The sequence below is a fragment of the Micromys minutus genome (genome assembly GCF_963924665.1).
Source record: "Micromys minutus genome assembly, chromosome: X".
NCBI lineage: Eukaryota > Metazoa > Chordata > Mammalia > Rodentia > Muridae > Micromys > Micromys minutus.
The window spans coordinates 1,816,806-1,840,127 of record NC_137970.1 but is presented as its reverse complement, the minus strand read 5'-3'; the positions used below and the strand labels follow the sequence as shown (position 1 = coordinate 1,840,127).

General features: G+C 36.0%; 1 protein-coding gene across 3 annotated transcripts in view; it reads left to right on the top strand.

The window, feature by feature from the left end:
- GK (glycerol kinase) overlaps positions 1-22,983 on the top strand; it is a 69,806-nt gene extending 46,823 nt beyond the window's left edge. For 2 of the 3 annotated variants that reach the window (XM_080910468.1, XM_080910467.1), the window contains 8 exons: positions 4,481-4,559; positions 5,755-5,851; positions 12,748-12,832; positions 13,415-13,535; positions 13,649-13,792; positions 14,805-14,885; positions 18,724-18,810; positions 20,627-22,983. In XM_080910468.1, coding sequence (XP_080766594.1) covers positions 4,481-4,559; positions 5,755-5,851; positions 12,748-12,832; positions 13,415-13,535; positions 13,649-13,792; positions 14,805-14,885; positions 18,724-18,810; positions 20,627-20,637 — 705 coding nt within the window. In that variant the 3' untranslated portion in view covers positions 20,638-22,983. The remainder of the gene's footprint in view (positions 1-4,480; positions 4,560-5,754; positions 5,852-12,747; positions 12,833-13,414; positions 13,536-13,648; positions 13,793-14,804; positions 14,886-18,723; positions 18,811-20,626) is intronic. The other variant, XM_080910469.1, reaches the window with a different exon arrangement.
- The last annotated feature ends 339 nt before the right edge of the window (positions 22,984-23,322 follow it).

The following is a 23,322-nucleotide window of genomic DNA, read 5'->3' as shown; positions in this document are numbered from 1 at the left end:
GAGTGTGCTATGGAATGTGGAATGTGTGTGAGCTCAGAGGACAGCTTGATTCCCATCATAGGTTTCAAAGGCCAGACTACCTGTCTGTTTTGTCCATCCCTTTATCCTAACACCCCATCAAACTAAATCCTATGTTAAGCTCTATTTTTCTTTTTTTTAAATGTAAGCATTAGAGGCTTCTATATTCTTCCACTAGCATCTTTAACTGTGTCTTTGTTTACCTAGTCTATACTGCTATGATTTAGGGTTACCATGTTAATGCTAGTTTTAGAGATTTTTACTCTTGTGCAAGATTCCACATCTTAGGTGGAAGCCTCTGTAGTTGCCAGTGATGTGATTTATAGCAACATTAGTACAAGGTTGGATGACTTAAATAGTGCTCATTCATTGCCTCTCATTGCTGGGTATCTAGCATCTCAAAGGCTAGAGTGAGCTGTGAGCTGAGGCTCTGGGCTTACCTGACACTCCATCTGCTTTCAGCCAGAATCTAGCTCTTTCTCATAGGCCAGCTAGAGAACACACTCAGCTTCTAGAAGTCATGTGTAGTTCCTTTTCATGTGGGACTTCTCTGGCTTCCTCAACAGATAAAGGAGAGCAGAGGTACCCAGCAAGTTAAGGCTGTAGTCTTACATACATAATCACACTCATCTTTGTATAACCCTGCCACCTTTAATTAGCAACAACTAATTGATTCTATTGTACCAGGAAATCATAAAAGAGTGTGAATATTAGGAATTATGAAAGTTATGTGAATTTAAGAATCTGAATATATGCTCCTAATGAACATTTTGTGGACTTTTATAAAGTATATTCTTGTGGGGGTGAAGGCGTAGCTCAGTTTTAAAGGTGTGTTCTTTACAGGCATAAGGGCCTGAGTTTGATCCTCAGAACCCAAGTAAAAAACAATTGAGCATTGTGATTTGTACTTGGCAGGGATAAGTACATTTGTAGGGCTCCCTGGCCAGCAAACACAGTCTAACATAACTGGTGAGCCTCAGGCCCAGTGACAGATCCTTTCTACAAAAAAAAAAAAAAAAAAAAGAAAGAAAAAAGAAAAAAAAGCAACCTGAGGACTTGCATACACACACACACACACACACACAAACACATGGGAGGTGCATGTATAGTTTTTGAATAATACATTCATCTTTTTATCATTTGATTTTTAAAATACCTTCTCATTTTCAAGTGAAATGTGCAACTGTTGACGCTTATGTTTATGTGTGTTCACCATTACCAATGTCTTAAGTTTACTAAGGTCCTAAAATTAAGGCTTAGAACTAGGGCTGATTCCTCTTTATAGATGATACACTGAAAAATTGAAGCTTTGCATGTAGGATATAATTTATAGTAACCTGATGAGTGGACAAATATGATTCCTTCTGTGATTCTTTTCCTGTTCAGCTTCAAAACATTGTATCTATTTTGTTTCCTGACTCTGAGTTCAGAAGACTAAATGTCTTTTTACCAATTCATTTCACAGTATTTATTTATGTCCTTGTGTGTTTGTCTATGTGGGTGTTTGCAGATGCTCAAAGAGACCAAAACAGGGCTCCTATCAGATTACTTGGAGCTGGAATTGAAGGTGGTTTCAAGCCACCTGATGTGAGTGCTGGAAACTGAACATGGGTCCTGGAAGAGCAGCAAATGTTTTTAACTATCAACCCTCTCCCCAACCATATGTGATTTTCTTTCTAGTAAGAGGTTTATCTCATTTTTATTAAATTCTTTAAAGCCTAAATCATACTGTGTATTATATCCAGATACCAAATCTTTATCCTTGTTTCAGATACATATTTAGCTACTTTTTATTGTTGCTTGTTCACTGTATTTCTTCAGGTGTGGAAGTCAGAGGACAGGTCTCTCCTCTATGGGTTGGCTCAGGCTTGGTAGGCAGTGCCTTTACCTACTGATGTAGCCTGTGGCCTTTCAGTTTTAAAAGCATTTGTTTTCATTGAAGTAATTCTCTATAGTTGTCACCTTGTTATCAAAACCTTGGTTTTACCTTCTGCTGAAACTATGTTTTTTTCCTCTTTAGTTGCTTTTGCTGTTTGTTACTGTTTTTGTTTGCTTTTCAACAAGACCTTGTGTGCCCCAATTAACTTCAAACTTACTGTGGAGCGAGAGAGGAATTTTAAATCTATTCTAGTTTTTGAGATATGGTCTCATTATGTAGCCCTGTCTGTCCTTAAACTCACTCTATAGATCACACTGGCCTCTGTCTCCTGAGTGCTGGGATTAAAGGTGTGCACCACCACTGCTCTCCTGTCATGGAGCACTGGTTAACAAGCTTGGTGGCAAGCTTCTTTTAACTTGTAAGCTATCTCATGACTCCAGAAAGTGGTTCTCTGACCTCCACACTTACACTGTAGCAGAGGTGTATGAACACATACACATAAAAAATAATTTTAAATGTGTATTATATTTTAAATTCAGTACAAAAGAGAACTCAGTGACTTTAATATTGATTACATATTCAAATTCTGATTAATGTATTGTTAAGTGTTTTGATTTTACCTCTTTAACTTTATTTCTATTGATTCTACCAGTTAGCTATTCTATCATTAATAATTAGTAAATCTATCATTAATAAAATGTATAAAGTCACTGTATAAAGAAAAACTGTTGTTCTTTGTGGGTACATACAATGATTTTTTATAGAAACTGCAGGAGTATATCAGTATGTTCTGATTCACCTGCATTTTGGCAGCTGACTTCAAGAAGTTTTACTTTTTAAACCTTTATTTTTATTTAATGGCTATGAGTATTTTGCCTGCCCATATGTTTGCAGTGTCCAGGGAAGCCAGAAGAGGGCATTGAGTCACCTGGGAGTGGTGTTCAGTTGGTTGTAAGCTGCCATCTGAATGCTAGGAACTGAACCTGGGTTCTCTGGCACAGCAGCTAGTACTCAAACCCTGAGCCATCTCTCCTGCCTTTGTTTTTTTTTTCCTGCTATTTTTTTTTAATTTAAGGAAAGATGTCATATAGCTCGAGCTCCAACTCACTAAGTAACCCAGGATGGCCTTAAACTCCAGATCCTTCTCTCCCCATCTCACATTTAGAATTATAGATGTGCAATACGATTACCAATAAGACAAATCAAACTTTATATAATTGACATGGAGATATGTTTCTGTACTTCATAAAATCTCATACTTGGTGTAGAATGACTCAACGAAAGTAATTTTTTGAATGAAACTTCAGCATAATAAATTAGCAGCCTTAATTATTGTTTTTGATATATGTTTGCCTTTAGGATCTGTTTGTTTGTCTATGTTTTTGTAGGATTGGAGATTGAACCCAGGACCTTAATCATGCCAGACAAGCTCTCTGACACAGCTAAACCCCTGGTCTAGTATATTTTTATAATTGCTTTATTTTGGCCTATGTACCAAAACATCTTTTTAAATTTTTTTCCTTTTTTGTGATGCTGGGAATGGAAGTGTGGGCCTAGTATACACTAGGAAAACACTCTACCATCAAGCTACAACTCTAGCCACAAATTTATCTTTGTCATGTGTACAAGTCTGTGGTTTCTAAAGTGGTCATAGATTGTGTTTTGCAAACAACAACATAACAACTTAAGAATGTTTCATAACCCCAAAGCAAAACCCCATTTACAGCTCTACCTCACGCTATCCTACCCTGACCCATTCAGACCTGAGCAGTCATCAGTCTACTTTCTTTTCCTATAGATTTACTGATCGTCGACATTCTATATATATGTAATCATAGTATATGATATGGATAATTAAAGATCAATTAAGCTAGTGTTTTTGTTTAGTAAGAACCTTGACATGTATTCTTAATAGTAAGGGTAGTGATTGTTTAGATAAGTATTGTAATAGTAACCATCACTCTGTAGGTTAAAAATAGAACTTAGAAAGCCTATATAATTTATCTGAGATCAGATAGCAATTAAGTAATAAAATTCACATTCGAATATGACTACAATTATATGTTTTCACCCTTATTTCTCCCTCCCAATTCCCTGGAGATTGGCTGAGTGTAGAAGGGATACTAGAGATCTAACCCAGTGCCTTATCCTTGTAATGTATGAATAATCACTTGTGTCTTTACTGGTTTTTTTGTTTTATTTTTTCCATGCTACTAGTTATATAAAACATACTTAAATTTTTAGTGTGAGTAATTGCAGTATCTTTGTGGATGATGTACGATTTTTTTAATAGGTGATACTATGCCTAAGTAGCTTACCAAATTGTACAGTGATCAAGCTGCTTAAAAGATGGGTCGCCGCCCGTTGAGATATTTTCAAGGGTATGCTGCAGCGTTCACTTTTCCCCCTATCCATAACATAGTCTAGGTATAATAGACTTCATATTAGAAGTCATAGTTTTCATGTTTGTAGGGATCCCCAAATTGAATTACCTGAACATTTTCTAATTAGAAGTAGCATACATAGAGAATATCCTTTCTAGTGGCAACACACATTTTATCTTTGCTTCCTTTTTCCCTACAGGGTTCTGTTGCTATAGCTGGTGCTGTGATCCGCTGGCTAAGAGACAACCTTGGAATTATTAAGTCCTCTGAAGAAATTGGTGAGCATATTTTCGTAAAGAGTTAAACTATCTAAAGAAACCAGGCGTTCTGGTGCATGCCTTTAATCCCAATTCTCAGAAGGCAAGGGTAGGATCCATGTGAGTTCTAAACCAGCCTGGTCTGTATAGCAAGTTCCAGGCTAATCACAGCTACACGGGGAGTCTTGGTTTCAAAAGAAAACAAACTGTAGAAGAATGAAAAAATGTTAATATTTTGTCCCTGCAATCTGTCAAGATTAACTTTGCCACTAACTTGATCTATGAATCATGTTGATGTGTCTTATAAATTTGATTTGTACATAAAATCCTGTTTTATGAAGATTTATTGCAGAATCAATGGACGTAATTATTAATAAACTGGTAAGATCAGGAATAAACATTACTGATATGTAAAATTGAACACCAAGAGTGCCCAAATCTGTATGTAAAGCAGTGTAGTTCCATGTTATCTGATGACAAAGAGCTTTAACTTCTGGATTAAAGTGAATATTAGAACTCTGGTACTTATCAATTATTAATTTGGCTGTGTTCAGCCTATGGGTTTAAACTCAACTATTTCCACTTTTATTGACTTGTTTAACTTTACCTGAAGGTTAGACAATCAGAAATACATTCCCCTCATCTCCTTGTCAAGAAACTTTAAAAAAAAATCACAGAAATAGAGCTGGGGAGATAGACAGTTCAATAGGTAAAATATTTAAAATGCAAGTACGGGGATCTGAATTTGGTCCCCAGAATCTACATTAAAAAACAAAACAAGTTTGGTGGCTTCCACATCCAATCCCAAGGTTGGAAAGTTGCAGCGCATTAGTCTTGCCTTTATGGCATGTTCTAGGCCAGTGAAAGACATTGTCTTAATGAATAAGATAGACATCTTTTGAGGAACAACCCCCAAAGTTAACTTCTGGCCCTTAAATATATGCAACCCTAACCATGTACACATACAACACACATACACATGGAAATAAGCTAAACTGGCTAAAGGAAATGAATCCAGGTCCTTGGTTTCTTGAGCTCTGTTTATTTAGGATGGGGGCATTCAGTGTAGGGGAATTGTTCTTATTGTTCTTAGCATTCTACTATAATTACTGACACTTTGATACTAGTGAACTATAAATCAAAATTTTTGATCTAAATATGTTTATTTAACAAAGTAAGATATTGGTTTGATTTTCTTTCTCCTTCTTAATACTAGAAAAACTTGCTAAAGAAGTGGGTACTTCTTATGGCTGCTACTTTGTTCCAGCATTTTCAGGGTTATATGCACCTTATTGGGAGCCCAGTGCAAGAGGGTAAGTATTTCTATTGATATAAGTAATTTAATACCTATTTTAAAACAGCCAGAAAAAAGGATATTAGATGTTACTTTTACACAGATAAGATAAATGCATGGGGTGTCAGATATCATATTATGTACATCTCTCTAAACATCATACAACATGACAGTAATATATACAACTATTATTTATTAATTAAAAAGTAAATGATGATGAAAGACCAGAAAACAGAGGGTAGGCTAGTTAGGAAGAGGAAAGGGATTATTAGCAGTGAGGTAGAGGAACGCTTTCCATCCTAAGCGGAAGGGTGAGTCAACTTCTTTTACCCATGTTTTACCTCGGGAAAAGCTGCACAGAGCTCTCGCAGTTCAAGCAGCAGAACTGAAAGGGGTGCACACTTATAGCCCAAGGCCAGACCCAGCCCAGCTGCATCTGGAAGGACGGCCTGCCCACACACAGGTCCCTGGGAGCTCAGAAGAGCAGCAGGGATGCTTTCCATCCTAAGTGGAAGGATCCACAAGAGAGACAGGCTCCACACAGAGACAACAAGATCACCTATAATCACAAATAACAAGATGGCAAGAGGAAAGTGAAAAAACCTAAGCAATGGAAACCAAGACATCCTGGCAACATCAGAACCCAGATCTCCCACCACAGCAAGTAGTGGATTACCAAACATACCAGAAAAACAAGATTCACACTTGAAATCATACTTCATGATGATGATAGAGATCTTAAAGAAGCACATAAATAACTCCCGTAAACAATTACAGGAGCACCAGGAAAAATCCCTCAAAGAACTACCGGAAAACACAACCAAACAGATAAAGGAATTGAAAACGAAAATAAAAACAACAAAGAAAACACAAAAAGAGACAACCCCGGAGATGGAAAACCAAAAAAGAAATCAGGAGTCACAGATGCAAGCATCTCCCACAGACTACAAGGGATGGAAGAGAGGATCTCAGGGGCCGAAGACAACATTGAAAACATAGACAAAACAGTCAGACAAGAGGCAAAAACCAAAAAGCTCCTAACCTAAAATGTCCAGGAAATCCAGGACACAATGAGAACACCAAACCTAAGGATAATAGGTGTAGAAGAGGGCGAAGAATATCAACTAAAAGGCACAGTAAATATTTTCAACAAAATTATAGAAGAAAACTTTCCTACCCTTAAGAATGAGATGAACAAGAACATACAGAAAGTCTACAAAACGCCAAATAAATTGGACCAGAAAAGAAACTCGTCCTGACACATAATAGTCAAAACAATGAATATTCAAAACAAAGAATCCTAAAAGCTGTAAGGGAAAATGGACAAGTAACATATAAAGGTAGACCAATCAGAATTCCACCAGACTTCTCAACAGAGACTACGGAAGCTAGAAGATCCTGGACAGACATCATACAGACCCTAAGAGTACACAAATAAATGCCATCCCGGGTTACTATATCTAGTAAAATTCTCAATCACCATGGATGAAGAAACGAAAATATTCCAGGACAAAACCAAATCTACACAATATCTGTCCACAAATCAAGCCCTACGAAGGAGGATAAATGGAAAAATCCAACACAAGGAAGGAAACTACACCCAAAGAAAAGCAAAAAATTAATCACGCAAAAAAAGGAAGAATAAAAGCATACAAACATAAATCTACCTCTAACAACAAGAAACAAAAATCACTATTTTATAATTTTTCTTAACATCAGTAGACTCAATTCTCCAATAAAAAGACATAGACTATCAGACTGGATATGTAAACTGCCTACAGTAAACTCATCTCAGAGACAAAGACAGACATTACCTCAGAGTAAAAGGCTGGGAAAAACCTTCCAAGCAAATGGGTCCAGGAAACAAGCTGGAGTAGCTATTCTAATATCAAACAAAATAGATTTTCAACCAAAAATAATCAAAAAAGATAAGGAAGGACACTTTTTACTCATCACAGGAAAAATCTATCAAGAAGATACTCCCACTCTTGAACATCTATGCTCCAAATACAAGGGCACACATATTTATAAGAGAAATTCTACTAAAGTTCAAAGCACATATTACACCACACACAATAATAGTGGGAGACTTCAACACTCCACTCTCATCAGTGGACAGATCATGGAGACAGAAACTGAACAGAGACACAGCAAAACTAGCAGAGGTTATGAACCAACTGGAATTGACAGACATCTACAGGACATTTCATCCAAAAACAAAAGAATATACTTTCTTCTCAGCACCTCATGGCACTTTTTCCAAAATTGACCATATATTCTGTCACAAAACAGGCCTCAACAGATACAAGAAGATCAAAATACTCCTCCCATGCATCCTATCAGATCACCATGGACTAAGGCTGGTCTTTAATACCAACACAAACAACAAAAAGCCCACATACACATGGAAGCTGAATAATGTTCTGCTCAGTGATAGCTTGTTCAAGGAAGAAATAAAAAAAAAAATCAAGGATTTTCTAGAATTTAACGAAAATAACACCACTACATACCCAAGCAAATGGGATGCAATGAAAGCAGTACTGAGAGGAAAACTCATAGCTCTGAGCACCTCCAAAAAGGAACTGGAAGAACATACATTAGCAGCTTGGCAGCACAGCTGAAGGGTCTAGAACAAAAAGAGACAAAAATACCCAAGAGGAGTAAGTGGCAGGAAATAATCACACACTTAGCAGAAATCAACCAAATAGAGACCAGAAGAACTATACAAAGAATCAACTAAACCAAGAGCTGTTTTTTTTTTTAATTATTATTATTTTTAAATCAACAAGGTTGATAAACCCTTAGCCAGACTAACTAGAGGGCAAAAAGAGAATATCCAAATTAACAAAATCAGAAATGAAAAGGGAAACATAACAACAGAAACTGAGGAAATTCAAGAAATTATTAGGTCCTATTACAAAAGCTTATACTTAACAAAGCTGGAAAATCTGGAGGAAATGAATAAATTTCTATACAGATACCAGATACCAAAGTTAAATGAGGATCAGATATACCATCTAAACTGTCTTATAACACCTACAGAAATAGAAGCAGTCATCAAAAGCCTCCCAACCATAAAAAGCACAGGACCAGATGGGTTTAGTGGAGAATTCTATTGGACATCTATCAAAGATTTAATACCCATATTCTCCAATATTACACAAAACAGAAACAGAAGGAACACCACCTAACTCATTCTTCGAAGCCACAATTACTCTCATACCTAAACCACACAAAGACACTACAAAGAGATCTTCAGACCAATTTCTCTCATGAACATCAGTGCAAAAATACTCAATACAACTTTTGAAACCAAATCCAAGAACACATCAAAACAATCATCCATCATGACCATGTAGGCTTTATCCCAGGGATGCAGAGATGGTTCAACATATGGAAATCCATCAACGTAATCCACCATATAAACAAACCCAAAGGAAAAAAAAATTAAATGATCCTCTCACTTAATGCTGAGAAAGCATTATACAAAATTCAACACCCCTTCATGATAAAAGTCTTGGAAAGATCAGGAATCCAAGGCCCATACCTAAACATAGTAAAAGCAATATACAGTAAACCAGTAGCCAACATTAAACTAAATGGAGAGAACCTTGAAGCAATCCCACTAAAATAAGGGACTAGACAAGGCTGTCCACTCCCCTCCTACCTATTCAATATAGTACTGGAAGTCCTTGCCAGAGCAATTAGACAGCAAAAGGAAATTAAAGGGATACAAATCAGAAAGGAATAAGTAAAAATATCACTATTTGCAGATATGATAGTATACTTAAGTGACCTCAAAAATTCCACCAGAAAACTCCAGCAAATAAATAATACAATAAACAACTTCAACAAAGTGGCTGGCTATAAAATTAACTCAAACAAATCAGTAGCTTTCCTCTACTCAAAGAATAAAGAGACTCAGAAAAAAATAGAGAATCTACACCCTTCACAATAGTCACAAAGGCTATAAAATATCTCGGGGTGTCCCTAACCAAGCAAGTGAAGGATCTTTATGAAAAGAATTTCAAGACTCTTAAGAAGAAAATTGAAGTAGATCTCAGAAGATGGAAAGATGTCCCATGGTCATGGATTGGAAGGATCAACATTGTAAAAATGGCCATCTTGTCTAAAGCAATCTACAATTTACAATCTAAAGCATCTTGTCTAAAGCAATCCCCATCAAAATTCCAACTCAATTCTTCATAGAGATAGAAAAGTCAATTTGTAAATTCATCTGGAATAGCACAAAACCTAGAATAGCAAAATCAATTCTCAAGAATAAAAACACTTCTAGGGGACTCACCATCCCTGAACTCAAGCTATATTACAAAGCAATTGTGATAAAAACTGCATCATATTGGTACAGAGATAGGCAGGTAGATCAGTGGAACAGAATTGAGGACCCAGAAATGAACCCACAAACCTATGGTCACTTGATCTTTGACAAAGGAGCTAAAAATTTCAATGAAGAAAGGACAGCCTCTTCAACAAATGTTGGTTCAACTGGCAGTTAGCATGGAGAAGAATGCAAATCTATCCTTTTCTCTATCCTCTTGTACAAAGCTCAAGTCCAAGTAAATGAAAGATCTCCACATAAATCCAGGTACACTGAAACTATTAGAAGAGAAAGTGTGGAAGATCTTAGAACACATAGGCACAGGGAAAAGTTTTCTGAACAGAACACCAATGGTTTATACTCTAAGATCAAGAAATAGTATCTCATGAAATTGCAAAACCTCTGTAAGTCTAAGGAAGCTGTTAAGAAGACAAAATGGCAGCCTACAGATTGGCAAAGGATCTTTACCAATTCTACATCTGATAGAGGGCTATTATCCAATATATACAAAGAACTTAGAAAGCTGGGCTATTGAGAATTAGATAATCCATTTAAAAATGGGGCACAGAGCTAAACAAAGAGTTCTTAAGGAATATCAAATGGCTGAGAAGCACCTAAAGAAATGCTCAACATCCCCAATCATCATGGAAATACAAATCAAAACAACCCTGAGATTCCACCTCACCAGTCAGAATGACTAAGATAAAAAACTCGGATGACAGCAGGTGCTGGCAAGGATGTGGAGAAACTCCTCCACTGTTGGTGGGTTGTAAGCTGGTACAACCACTCTGGAAATCAATCTGGTATTTCTTCAGAAAACTGAACATAGTACTGCCTGAAAACCCAGCCATTCCACTCCTGGGCATATACCCCAAAGATGCTCCAACATATAACAAGGACACATGTTCCACCATGTTTATAGCAGCCTTATTTATAATAGCCAGAAGCTGGAAAGAACCCAGATGTCCATCAACAGATAAATGGATACAGAAAATGTGGTACATTCACACATTGGAGTACTACTCAGCTATTAGAAACAATGACTTCATGAACTTTGTAGGCAAATGGATGGAACTAAAGACTATCATCCTGAGTTAGGTAACCCAGTCACAAAAGAACACACATGGTAAGCACTCACTGATAAGTGAATAAATAAATAAGCTTGGAATACCCAATACCCAAGAAGCAATTCACAGACATTATGAAGCTCAAATAGAAGGAAGGTCAAAGTGGGGATGCCTCAGTCCTTCTTAGAAAAGAGAATGAAACTCTCATGGGAGGAAATGCAAGGTCAAATAGAGGAACAGGGATTGAAGAAAAGATCACTCAGAAGCTGCCTCACCTGGGGATCCACCACATATGCAGCCTCAAATCCAAGCACTATGATTGATCCCAAAAAGTACTTACTGGCAGGAACCAGACAGAGATGACTCCTCAGGGCCTATGCTAGAGTCATATAGATATAGCTGAACATGTTTACAGCTAACCATAGGTCTGAACTTGGGATCCAATGAGGTTGCTAAAGAAATGACCTAATGAGCTGAAAGGGGTTAAAATCTCATGGGAAGATAACAACATTATCAACCAACCAAACCCTCCAAAACTCCCATGGAGTAAAACACCAACCTCTGTGCGCACTTTGTGAGACCTGTTGATCCAGTTGCTTATGTAGCTGAAGATAGCAGTGTCTGGCATCAGTGTGAGAAGAGACTTTTGTTCCAGAGAGGACACATTCTCCCAATGCAGGGGAATGACAAGGCAATTGGGTGGAGAGGTGGACCAGAAGGGAGAGCACCTTTGTGAATGCAATTGGACAGGGGATTGGAGCAGGGTGGGGTAAAGGGATAACATCTCAAATTAAAGAAGAGGAGTGAGGTAGTAATGAGTATGTTCAAAAGCATTATGTAGATATGTGAAAATGTTATAATGAATTTCATTAGGTTTAAGTAATAAATGCTAATAAAAATTAAGAATATAAAAGAGGAATAGCACTGAGAATATGTACGTGTTAGGCGGTCTTGATTATCTGCTAAATTAGTTAATAACTAAGTAATCATTTTCTGTTTTTACTTATACATTGTAGATTAAATCACTAACGTCTAAATGAATGTGATTTGATTTTGTGTTAATATATGTATCCCCTTAGATCACAGATACTTCCATCAGTGGATGGATGTAGGGCTTTTAGGCTGAACTACTAAATGAATGTATCCAGTTTTCTTTCCTGCCTACATCTCTGTCTGTTGGATTCACTTTTTACGTATTTGGGACATGATAGCTTAATCACAGGGCTGGGGTTCAGCAGAGTGGTAGACATCTTTATACCCATAGATGAATTTAGCTCTCAGTCCTCATCAGAGAAGAGGAAGTTAATATAGAGATTCACAAATTGGCCAGAGTGCAGAAAATAAATGTCAGTAAAGTGCTTCTCTGTAAATGGGATAGCCACACCCCCATCGCAAAGAGTGAGGGACCATCACAGGAGAGGACAAAAACATTGTAGGATTGAGAAAGGAAAAGAAGTCCATGGCCTATTTATACTATTCCAGTCTGAAAATCTTTGTGTGTCTTTTTAGGATCATCTGTGGACTCACTCAGTTCACCAATAAATGTCACATCGCTTTTGCTGCATTAGAAGCTGTTTGTTTCCAAACCCGAGAGGTAATGAACATAGGCCTAGTGTGTGTGTGTGTGCGCGCATGCGTGTGCGGCCAATCTATTCTTATCACTCTTGAATTAAATATCAATTATATATTTATATCTAAAATTTATCAAGTACCCGAAATGTTCTCAATTGAAAAAAATGTGGCCCACAAAAACAGTACTCTAAATACAAGTGTGCCCTCTCTCCCCTGCCAACTACCATTACCTTATAAGTACATTTACCATCAACCACTGGCATTCTAGGTTAGGGAGAAGACTGGGTACTAGAATAGTACATATTAGGCAAAGGAAAGCACACAAGGACAAAGGAAAGAACGCAGGCATCAAGACAGGAAATGAAGATGTCAAAGAGAGTTGCTTATCTTGCTGAATAGTTGGATGAATACGGAAGTATGAGTCCAGAAAAGGTTGACCACAATCAGATAAGGAGGGCTTGGAAGTATGGTATGAAGATGTCTCAGTGTCACTCTTTGGACTTTGAGAAATGCTTCCAGAGTTCTGTATGAAGGGTTGTGCCATTTTTAGACATAGTAACTGTGAAGCAGTTTCATGATGCTAATTGCATTTGCTTTATTTAAGATTTTGGATGCCATGAACCGCGACTGTGGAATTCCACTCAGTCATTTGCAGGTAGATGGAGGAATGACCAGCAATAAAATTCTTATGCAGCTACAAGCAGACATTCTGTATATTCCAGTAGGTTAGTAACCTTTTGCTCCTTTAAACCCTAGAAGTACTAGTGCTGCTTTGGGAAGAATGGATCCTTTGGACATACATAACTACACAATTGCTGATATAGCTCTCTCCTCTCAGTGAAACCCTCCATGCCTGAAACAACTGCTCTAGGAGCTGCCATGGCGGCTGGGGCTGCAGAGGGAGTTGGTGTTTGGAGTCTTGACCCTGAGGATTTGTCAGCTGTCACAATGGAGCGGTTCGAACCTCAGATCAATGCTGAAGGTATAGTTAAAGAGCAAAACTTGCAATGGCCTTCAGGTGGGGGAGATTTCTACCCTTTGATTTGTTTACAAGTTATGAAGAGAAATCATTTGGCTGCTGAACTCACTGACTTTTGCTGAGCAAGCATGAATGAATGAAATGGGTCCCATTTATACTGTTGAAGAGAATGATGCTCCCACTTTGTCAATCTGCTTGTCAGTCTAGGGTTTCATCATTTAAGTGAGAAGAGACAACCAGATGTGGTGGCACTCACCTTTAATGCCTGAACTTGGGAGGCAGAGGCAGATGAATCTCTTGTGAGTTCCAGGCCAGTCTTGTCTATATAACAAGCTCTGGACCAGCCAGGGCTACACAGTAAAACACTGTCTCAGAAGAAAAGACACTCTAAAAAATATAAAGTGGGAAGGGAGATATACTTGTTTAAGTAGTCCTGTGCAGGAGTGTGCATCTATAATTGGACAACATCATTGTTTACTTTTGTGTACTTTTTATATTATAGATTTTCACATTTAAAAATCCCATTTAAGATGGTGATGGGGCAGTTATGATTTGAACCTTGCAAGCAACCGAATGGCTAATTCCTTCAATTCTGGTTTTTCCATATTCTACTTCACCTCTCTGCCTATGTCAGCCCTCTCCCCACCTCCACCACCCCCACAAGAAGAGAAAACAAATCAAGCAAGATTTTATTTTAGAATCACCACCACTTTCTTGTGACTAGCTCCCTCTTCATAGCAGGTAGCCTGTCTCACAATCTCCCCTAGCCTCACGCTAAGTTTCTATTACAGTTCCTCCTTCAGAGTAACCACCACTCACCGCCACTCACCACCAGATGCAGATTCTCCAACCTATGTTCCAGTAAAGCCTCACTTTGGTTTAATGCATGGAAGGATTTGTTAGGAGTGCTGAGTCTGAATAATTGATCATAAGTATTGAACTTTGATCACCTCATTTATCTGCATCTCATATGTGTGTGTGTGCATGTGTGTGTTTCTCCTAATTCTAATTTCAGAAAGTGAAATTCGTTACTCCACATGGAAGAAAGCTGTGATGAAGTCAATTGGTTGGGTTACAACTCAGTCTCCAGAAAGTGGTAAATTGTTCTTCATTGGCTATTGTTGAGTTTTTATTTATTAGGGACCTTTTTCTTAGTGTGTTAGTTTATTCAAGTCTATGGATGTTTATACTAAGCCAGGCTGCTCTGAAGAAAAGCGTTATGACATATGTAAAGTTCCTTACACTTTGAAAGCACTTCAGAGTTCTAGACATCAAGTGGCATTTACAGGTCCCTAAGCGCACTTCTACGCCATCTTGCCGTATCACTCCGTGCTGATTTATCCCTGCCATGTCAATGAGGAACTCAGTTTTCCAAAAGTAAAATTATTATTTCTGGTTCCTTTCTTAATGAAAAAAATCAACTAGACTCTTTTATTTTTTTCTCTCCTTGATCATTTCTACCTTTTTGGGAGGCTTTTTTTGTCACTAAAAGCAATCAAGAGGTGTATTAACTTCCAGATCTAATTCCAGACACTTACAGAAAGTACTCAGGCTGAGTAAACCATGATGCAATGTGAATTCCTATGAAACCAGGCAGGAGGAAGTAAACTAAATATAGTAAGTTGGAAGTTTTATAATTGAGAAATACCATTAGGAAGAAATAAAGAACTATTTAGCTTTCAATTCACTTAGGCAGAAAAGTATTCAGGTTTAGTAAAGTATTCAGATTTAAATACTGGTAGGCTGCATTTGATGACATAGTATTACAGTCCTTACCAAAATTCAAGATATGGAGTAGAATGAATAGCACACTTTGTTGAAAAAGAGTTTATAAGTGAAGTATTACACGGCTTCCAAGTTACCCCATTACTGCCTGTGACATCTACGTCATTGTGAGCTGGAGTTTTAGCCCTGGGTGTTCCTATTTAAAATTGTGCCTTTACACACCCAAATTTAATATGCTTTTGGTTTGAGACCAGGTTTCCTATTTCTCCTTTTTAAAAAATATTTGTTTGCTAAGTCTCATGCACACCCCATGCTCAGCTTCCTTTTCTAAGATGGTGAGTTAGCTTCTGTTTGCTATGACTGCAGTTTTGAGAGCCTTGGCAATTCCATTTCTTGGTCATAAGTAGTACGCTCCTAGCACAGTCCTGGCTTCTGTGTGAGCTATAACAAATGTGGGCTCTGATTTCTTTGCTTATTCCCTGAAATCAGTGCAATGTGAAGTTGGGTCTGTGACTTCTTGGACTAGCTGATTGTTTTGTTAATGAAGCAAGCAGCCTGGCTTCTTCCCTTCCACCCATACTTCATATACACATTTCTTCACTGTCTCTTAAAGATATAATGTTCGCAAAAGCAATTGATCGTTTTCCATTTATGTTCTTTATTGGCAATGAATCTGTAACATTTGAAAAAAATGGTAAAGGAAAACTAAAATTGAATTTCTATTATTATTATTATTATTATTATTATTATTGTTAGTAGTAGTAGTAATAGTAGTTGTTGTTGTTTCATTTTTCTTTCCTAGTTTGCATGTGGTCTCATCTAGCCCAAGGTTTCCAGGAATTTATGTTGTAGAAGTTTGAATGTCTGGTCCTGTTGCCTCCACCTCTGCTGGGATTATAGATATATGCCATTATGTCCAACTTTAAAGTTTTATGCTTTTTATATTTTGTTTCTACCAGCATCAGTAGTAAAGGTGACTTCATTTGTTTAGAGTTGTAATTTTTTTTTTAGTCCTATAGATTAAACCCAGCATCACACATGTAAGGCCATAGCCCAGCCCTCCTTTTGTTCTTCTTATACATTTTTATTCACATTTAAAATTAATTTATAGCATAACAATTTATTTATCTCCAGCCATTTCTTTTTTTACTTTTTATCACGAGTAGGGCTTCATTCCATTGCTCAGGATGTCCTGGAACTCAGTCTGTAGTCCAGCCAGTCCTTGAACTTCCTAATTGTCCTGATCTAGACTCCCAAGAAGCCAATATTCAGGTTTTCACTGCCAGATCCAGGTCTTAATTTTATTCTTGCTGAAGTTATACCAGTCATTTAGCATATTTAATAGTTGTAGAAAAACATTGAAATGCACAACTATATATGATAAATGTGCATAAAATATAAATTTATTGCATATGAATATATGAATACCTATGTACCATATATGTGTGATCAAACACTTTATAAATTTATTACATATGACTCTGAATATTTATGTACCATATATGACATATGTGCGACCATCCCACTAGAAAAGAAACAGCTTCACTGAATGGGTACCACCTAAATTGATAGGAGCTTTACACATCTTCCTTTTTCTTATTTTTTTTTCTTTTCTTCTTTTTGAAACTCAGTTTCATATAGTTTAGGATTGCCTCCAGTTCACTATGTAGTAAAGGATGACCATGAACTTCTGGAAATTCTGCCTCCATCTCCACCACCTAGCTTTTGTGGTATTGAGGAATTGAACCTTTGAGCTTGGTGCATGGTAGGCAAGCATTCTACACCCCTAGCCACAATCACACCAGAACTCACTGTAAGGGCATCAGAAAAACCAGCTACTGTAAGTTATAATTAATGGCTTTCTTTAAGAGAACTAGACATTTTAATTATAAAATAAAAATTGTGATTTCTACAAATACGGATAGAAAATGGTTTGCCTTCCATTTAAGAATAAGAAACATAAACAGAATAAGGAAAATGGTTGCTTAAACCCTTTATTGAAAAATCCAGTTTCTAAGGGAGAAAGAAATACATGGTGAGAGAGAAAGGCTTTTTACAAAATAGAAGCAGATATCTTCAGACCACATAGCATAAGATATGCCCAGGAGAATCCTTATCTGGTATATTTCAATGATATCCTGTAGGGTGGTTATATTTTTATAACACTTGGGCATGAACCTTATATTCTAGGGTCTGGAAGACTAGCTAGAAAGCCCTAGGTTTAATCTTTAACATCCCCAAATGTACTACATGGTTTAGATACACCGTGTATAGAGGAGTGTGTTTTCGCACACACATGTATGTGTATAGGGCAGCGGACAACTTTGCAGTTGATTTTTCTCCTTCTAGCTTTTCAATGGGTTCTAAGAATCCAGCTCTGGCTGCCAGATTTGCACAGAAAGTACTTCTACCCACTTTTGCCAGCCCATGGGTACATAATCTTTAAATTTAAGGGATATGTGCAATGCATATGCTCAGTCACAAGTATAATTATGTTCTCCAGTAATTAATAAAATTTAGTTTTATTATACCATTTTGTCTTAGCAATACTTCCATATTTATTTCATTCTACACCAGTTTGTTTTGCACACAAGAACAAATCAGTTTTTAAACCAAAAAGATCTATGTGTTGGCAAGGGATGTATAGGGAGAAGGGAGTGCTAATAGGGTAGGGGGATATTAGAGACGTTATAGTGATTATTTAGTAGACTGTTAGAGGTTAGAGTGACTAAAATGCATGTAATATATGTATGAAGTCCTCAAAGAACACGTTTAGTAAAAATTATTTGTACAAAGAGTTTTAAACTTATCTAAAGTAGATTAATAAAACCTCTCTAATATATTCTTGGGTGAATTACATTACGCATTTACTATCACTGGGAGAAGAATCTAGAAAGCCCAAACCAATAGCCTCCCAAAAAGCTCTCCATAGGCTCCCTTCGGCTTTGCCAGTAGAAAGCTGATGTTGGGCTCTGTGTGTTATGCTCTTGGCTACTTCTGGCATGCTATCTGTATTGTATATTAACTTTCATAAGCCTTGATATTGATTAAATTTTTGATTGGAAGTAATAACTCTTTGCAAGCTTTGATGAATATGCTATTTTTATAACTTGTTTTGCTATCATGTGATTCTTAACATAAATATTGTAATTATGTGTCTCTCTTTTGGTTTGCTTGACTGGAATTCCCTTCTACTTGGATGACCACAGGTGACCCTAGTATCTTCTGTAGTCTGCCTTTGGGCTTTTTTATAGTGAGTAGCATGGTAATGTTAATCGGAGCAAGGTACATCTCAGGTTAGTTACTCTTTACATTAGACAACTTGCATTAGTTAGCTTTAATGTGTTTGCTTGTAACGCAGAAAAAAGCTTAGAGTGTTTTTTCATTCTTCCTATGTTTGAAAACCCAGAAACTCAATTAAAGGCTCAATAAGTTTTATCGGTTCATCTTTGGTGATGGTTAGAATTAAGGACTTTGCTTAAGCATTTTTAAAAGTTTTATCAGATGATTTCTTTGAAGGTCTACATGCTGCCATCAGCTGCAGCAATAACCAAAACCAAAAAGTACAAATGCTAATTTTTAACTGAAAGGAATTTAAGAATGACTGATGGACATTAAATTATAATAATACCATTTTGGATTTAAATGTATAATTTTGAGACTTCTAAATATTTTCTCAGTATGTCTTACTAGATCCATTCTTGAAAGAGGTTTTGGTCAGAACTTGTTAGCTGAGTTTCTGTAAAACTCTAAAACTCAGTCACTTTCCTTTTAGTGAAAATAATACATTTGTGAAGTCTTTTAAATTAATTAAATAAATTCAGGTTGAAATAAAATGGAAATATTCTTTGAACTTTAGCTTCTATTGAATGTTTATATGAAAATAATGGCTTAGCATGTTATGAAATGCATACCATCAGTAGTACTAATTTAAACATAATTGCAAGTTTGGAAGCTACTGCTGATAATTCTTCAGTTTTTCTTCAGATTTTTACCTTAAGTGGAAAGTATTGATTTCTGGTTTCATAGTTTCCATGAAAGTTAAACATGCTTTTATTTTTCAAGCTTTATATTTAGAGGAAAAATGAAGATTAATCCTTGTATTTTCTGTGATGATGGCCTTGGTTTAAGATATAAAATGTACACTTCAGTCCTGTAAAGGGAATCTGTTTATGGAAAGCTGACAAGCATTTCTTTGAATTGGCATCATCAGTTTAATGGCATAAAAATATGAAGCAAATGTTTCATCACCAGAACATGAGATTATATTTTAAGTAATAAAACTGAATTATTTGCATAAAAATTTAAAGTTAGATTGTATTACCTTTGCCTGTTTTCTTCATATTCAATTATACTCAGGATAAAATTTTTGATCACCTAAGTTAGACTATATTACATTTTTCTATATTCTTAAGCATACTTAGGATACATTTTTTAATTGCCTACTTCTGTACTAACAACACCTTATTTTGTTTGGTATTGATGCTAATATTCTAAAGGTTATATCTATAAAACCGTAACTAAATTAGACTTTTGTTTTCTTTCTGTTCATGAGAAATGTTTAACTGAAAACTCAACATTGCAATGAGAAATTTAACTTTGAAACAATAAATACTGTTTTAGAAAATGTTCTGTTACTTTTTTGTTATCCTGAGTATTTTTGCTGTATGATGATGACCTAGGAAAGATAAGGGGAAAGAAATAGCTGGAAAGCTTCATTGATTTTGTTTTGGTTTTCTCCTTTGATACTATGATAGCATGAAAATTTCTGAACTCTACAGATACTGAGCCATCTAGTGTTTCTCTACATTAATAATATGTTAAATGTCAAAACTAATAGGCTTCCTTTCTGGTCACCATTTTTAGGCTTTCTTTTTGGTGACATTTGCTGAGATTCAATGCTAGTAGCTACTACTTGCCTTAGTAAAAAGTTATCAAGAGTGATATTTGCTAATTTTAAAGTTCACCCAGTTACATTTGTTGTAAATAACGAAGTTTGTTATATAGAAAATATAGAATTTGTAGTTTAAAATAATTGAATAATCTTTATTGTTTTAACTCCTGAAATGCATATATGCCTTGTTGACTGTTATGGGTTTTGTCCCCTTTTAGGTATCCCATAAATAATACCACCTCATGGATTCCCAAGATGCAAGCCTTTTAATGTGATATAAAAATTTGACTATTCTGTCTCATAATATAATGATGCTATTCATAGACTCTGATTTTTTTTTTCATAAGCCACCTGCTGCATGATCGTCCAAGCAGAACTATGGCTTGAAATAAAGAAAATGCAGCAGAAAGAATCCTCCAGAAACATTTAATTTTTTGGTTTCATTGATACTTAAGATTGGGTCAGTCTCCTTTGGGGCTGACTTCTGCCTCCACTGTCATGATGCTACTCCCCTTAAAGGTCTAGGATGAATTTGTAATCTGTCCATTGAAATGTGTCATCCAGTATATTCAGATGCTGGTGGCCTACACGTCTGAAGAAGGGGTTGTTACTAACCACTTCAAACTGAGTGGATTCTTGCTTGTTTGCTTTTAACAGTTCAGATGTCTTCTTTTCTACATATTAGAAGACCACAACATCACTGGATATTTCAATGGAAACATCTCAAGAATTATTGGATAATGATTTGCTATTCTCATTGCTTAGACGTTTTCTGTACAGTGTTTGCCAAAATTGAAAATTATCAGGTGTTTTACACTGTCTCACTAATTATCATGGCTTCATGGCTTTCTGTCTGGATCTTACAGGGATAGAACACTTTCTGCTCTTTTTTCATTTATCCTTTTAATATTTTTATTCTGTATGTATAACATACATGCCTATATATTTTATATGCTGAGGGTAGCTCATTTATAAATAAAGAGCAAATTATATTCAGTAAGTTATAAGAGGGCTGGTTTTAAGTGGACTACTATGTATATAAATTTGAGGGGAGGGCAAGATGTATACATTTTTGGGCAACGGTTATGCATATTATATACCAGAAGAAATTTTTCTTATAAAATCAAACATTTAAAATTTAAGTATATACTCAGTGTCAATCAAATAAAATGTACTATATTATAATTTCAACTATATTTCTTATAATCTACCATTTAATTATCTCAGCTGGAAGAAAAGCAACTATGGCATGTAACAGCAAATTCTCTTCTCAAACATGATTCTAATCCAAATAAAATTTTTCCTTTGAATTGATGTTTTCCATATTTGAGCTCTTATTGAGGAATTGTCAAATTCAAAATCTAAGTGGAAAAATGTGTGAATAACGCCAATAATGCCTTTAAAATGGTATTACTGATTAATAAGATGTTCTTATTTTCAGGTATGATGGAAAATTGTCACTACTTAATGTTATAACTGGCAAAAAAAAAAAAAAAAAAAAACAACTATCACTGCAAATGCCTCACAGTGAAACCAATAACTTCTAAAATATTTAGAATTGTTGGTTATAACTCATTAACCTAGCTAGCTTCCTAACATTAATTTAAAATATATTTGTTTTTATAGAAGAGAAATAAGAAAACGATGCTTTCTAATTATTTTGCTTTGTTATTTTTGAATGGAAAATATTGATATATTAATAGAAAAAGTTTTATTTGGAATTAAGTAGATTATATTTCCTGTTATGATTGTGCTCCTAATGATTGAACCTGCTGGATTTTTACTGATACACCTGCCACTTAAGTGGCATAGATACGGAAAGGTACTGTGAAATGATTATGACAGTGATACTTTTAAACTTAGTTATGTTTCTACAAAGACAGGTTGAGTTCATTGTAAATAATTGTGTAAATCACTGTTCCAGTAATTTGAAAATAACATTAATTTTTCTACAAAATGGAAGATTTATAAATGTTGGAAATTGTACCCATCGATAATTAATAGTAAATTTACTTAAAATAAATTCACCCCTTATTTCTTATTTGTACTTCTCATTTCCAGATGAAAGTTCAGTTAACAGAGATGTTTCAGCAGACACAAAGCCACCTTTTAGCACTTGTTCACATGCACCCAGGAGCTGATTATCAGTGGAAGTGGTTTCTGGAATGATAGACACCTTAATCACTCAGAACAGACTGAATAGTTTCTACCTCAACATTTTCAGAAAATCCATTTTCAAGGCCAAAGGCCATTATCAGTATAGTCTCACCTGGCTGAGACCTACCTACCTACATGCACACACACACATATATGCTTCATCCTTTGCCTCAGCTTTTGTCTACCTGGGTTAGTCAGTGAGGTCTGGAACACTATTGCTCTTTCATACTAATGCCAACATCGCCACATTTTGCTCTCCAATTGTTCTATACAATAAGTAATGCACTAATGTTTCTTCATTGGCATCCTTTTTTTGTTTTTTCATTTTTTGAGACAGGGTTTTGCTATGTAGTCCTGACTGTCCTGCAACTCATTATGTAGAGCAAGCTGGCCTTGAATTCACAGAGATTTGCCTGCCTCTGTCTCTTCCAACTGCTGGAACATATGCCACCATGCCTAGAATGTCAAGTCTTTTTAAAATTTTTCTTGTGGAGTATTAAAATTAAGTAACATTTACATTCTGTCTCATTGTCTTTCTATCTCTATCCCCCACTTCTACCACCTGTGTCTCTTTGTTAGGGTTTCATTGCTATGAAGAGACACCATAACCAAGTCAACTATTATAAAAGACACTAATTATATTGGGGCTCACTTACACTTTCAGAGGTTCAGTCCATTATCATGTTGGCAAGCATGGCAGCTTCTAAGACATGGTACTGGAGAAGGAGGAGCTGAGAGCTCTACCTATTGATCTGAC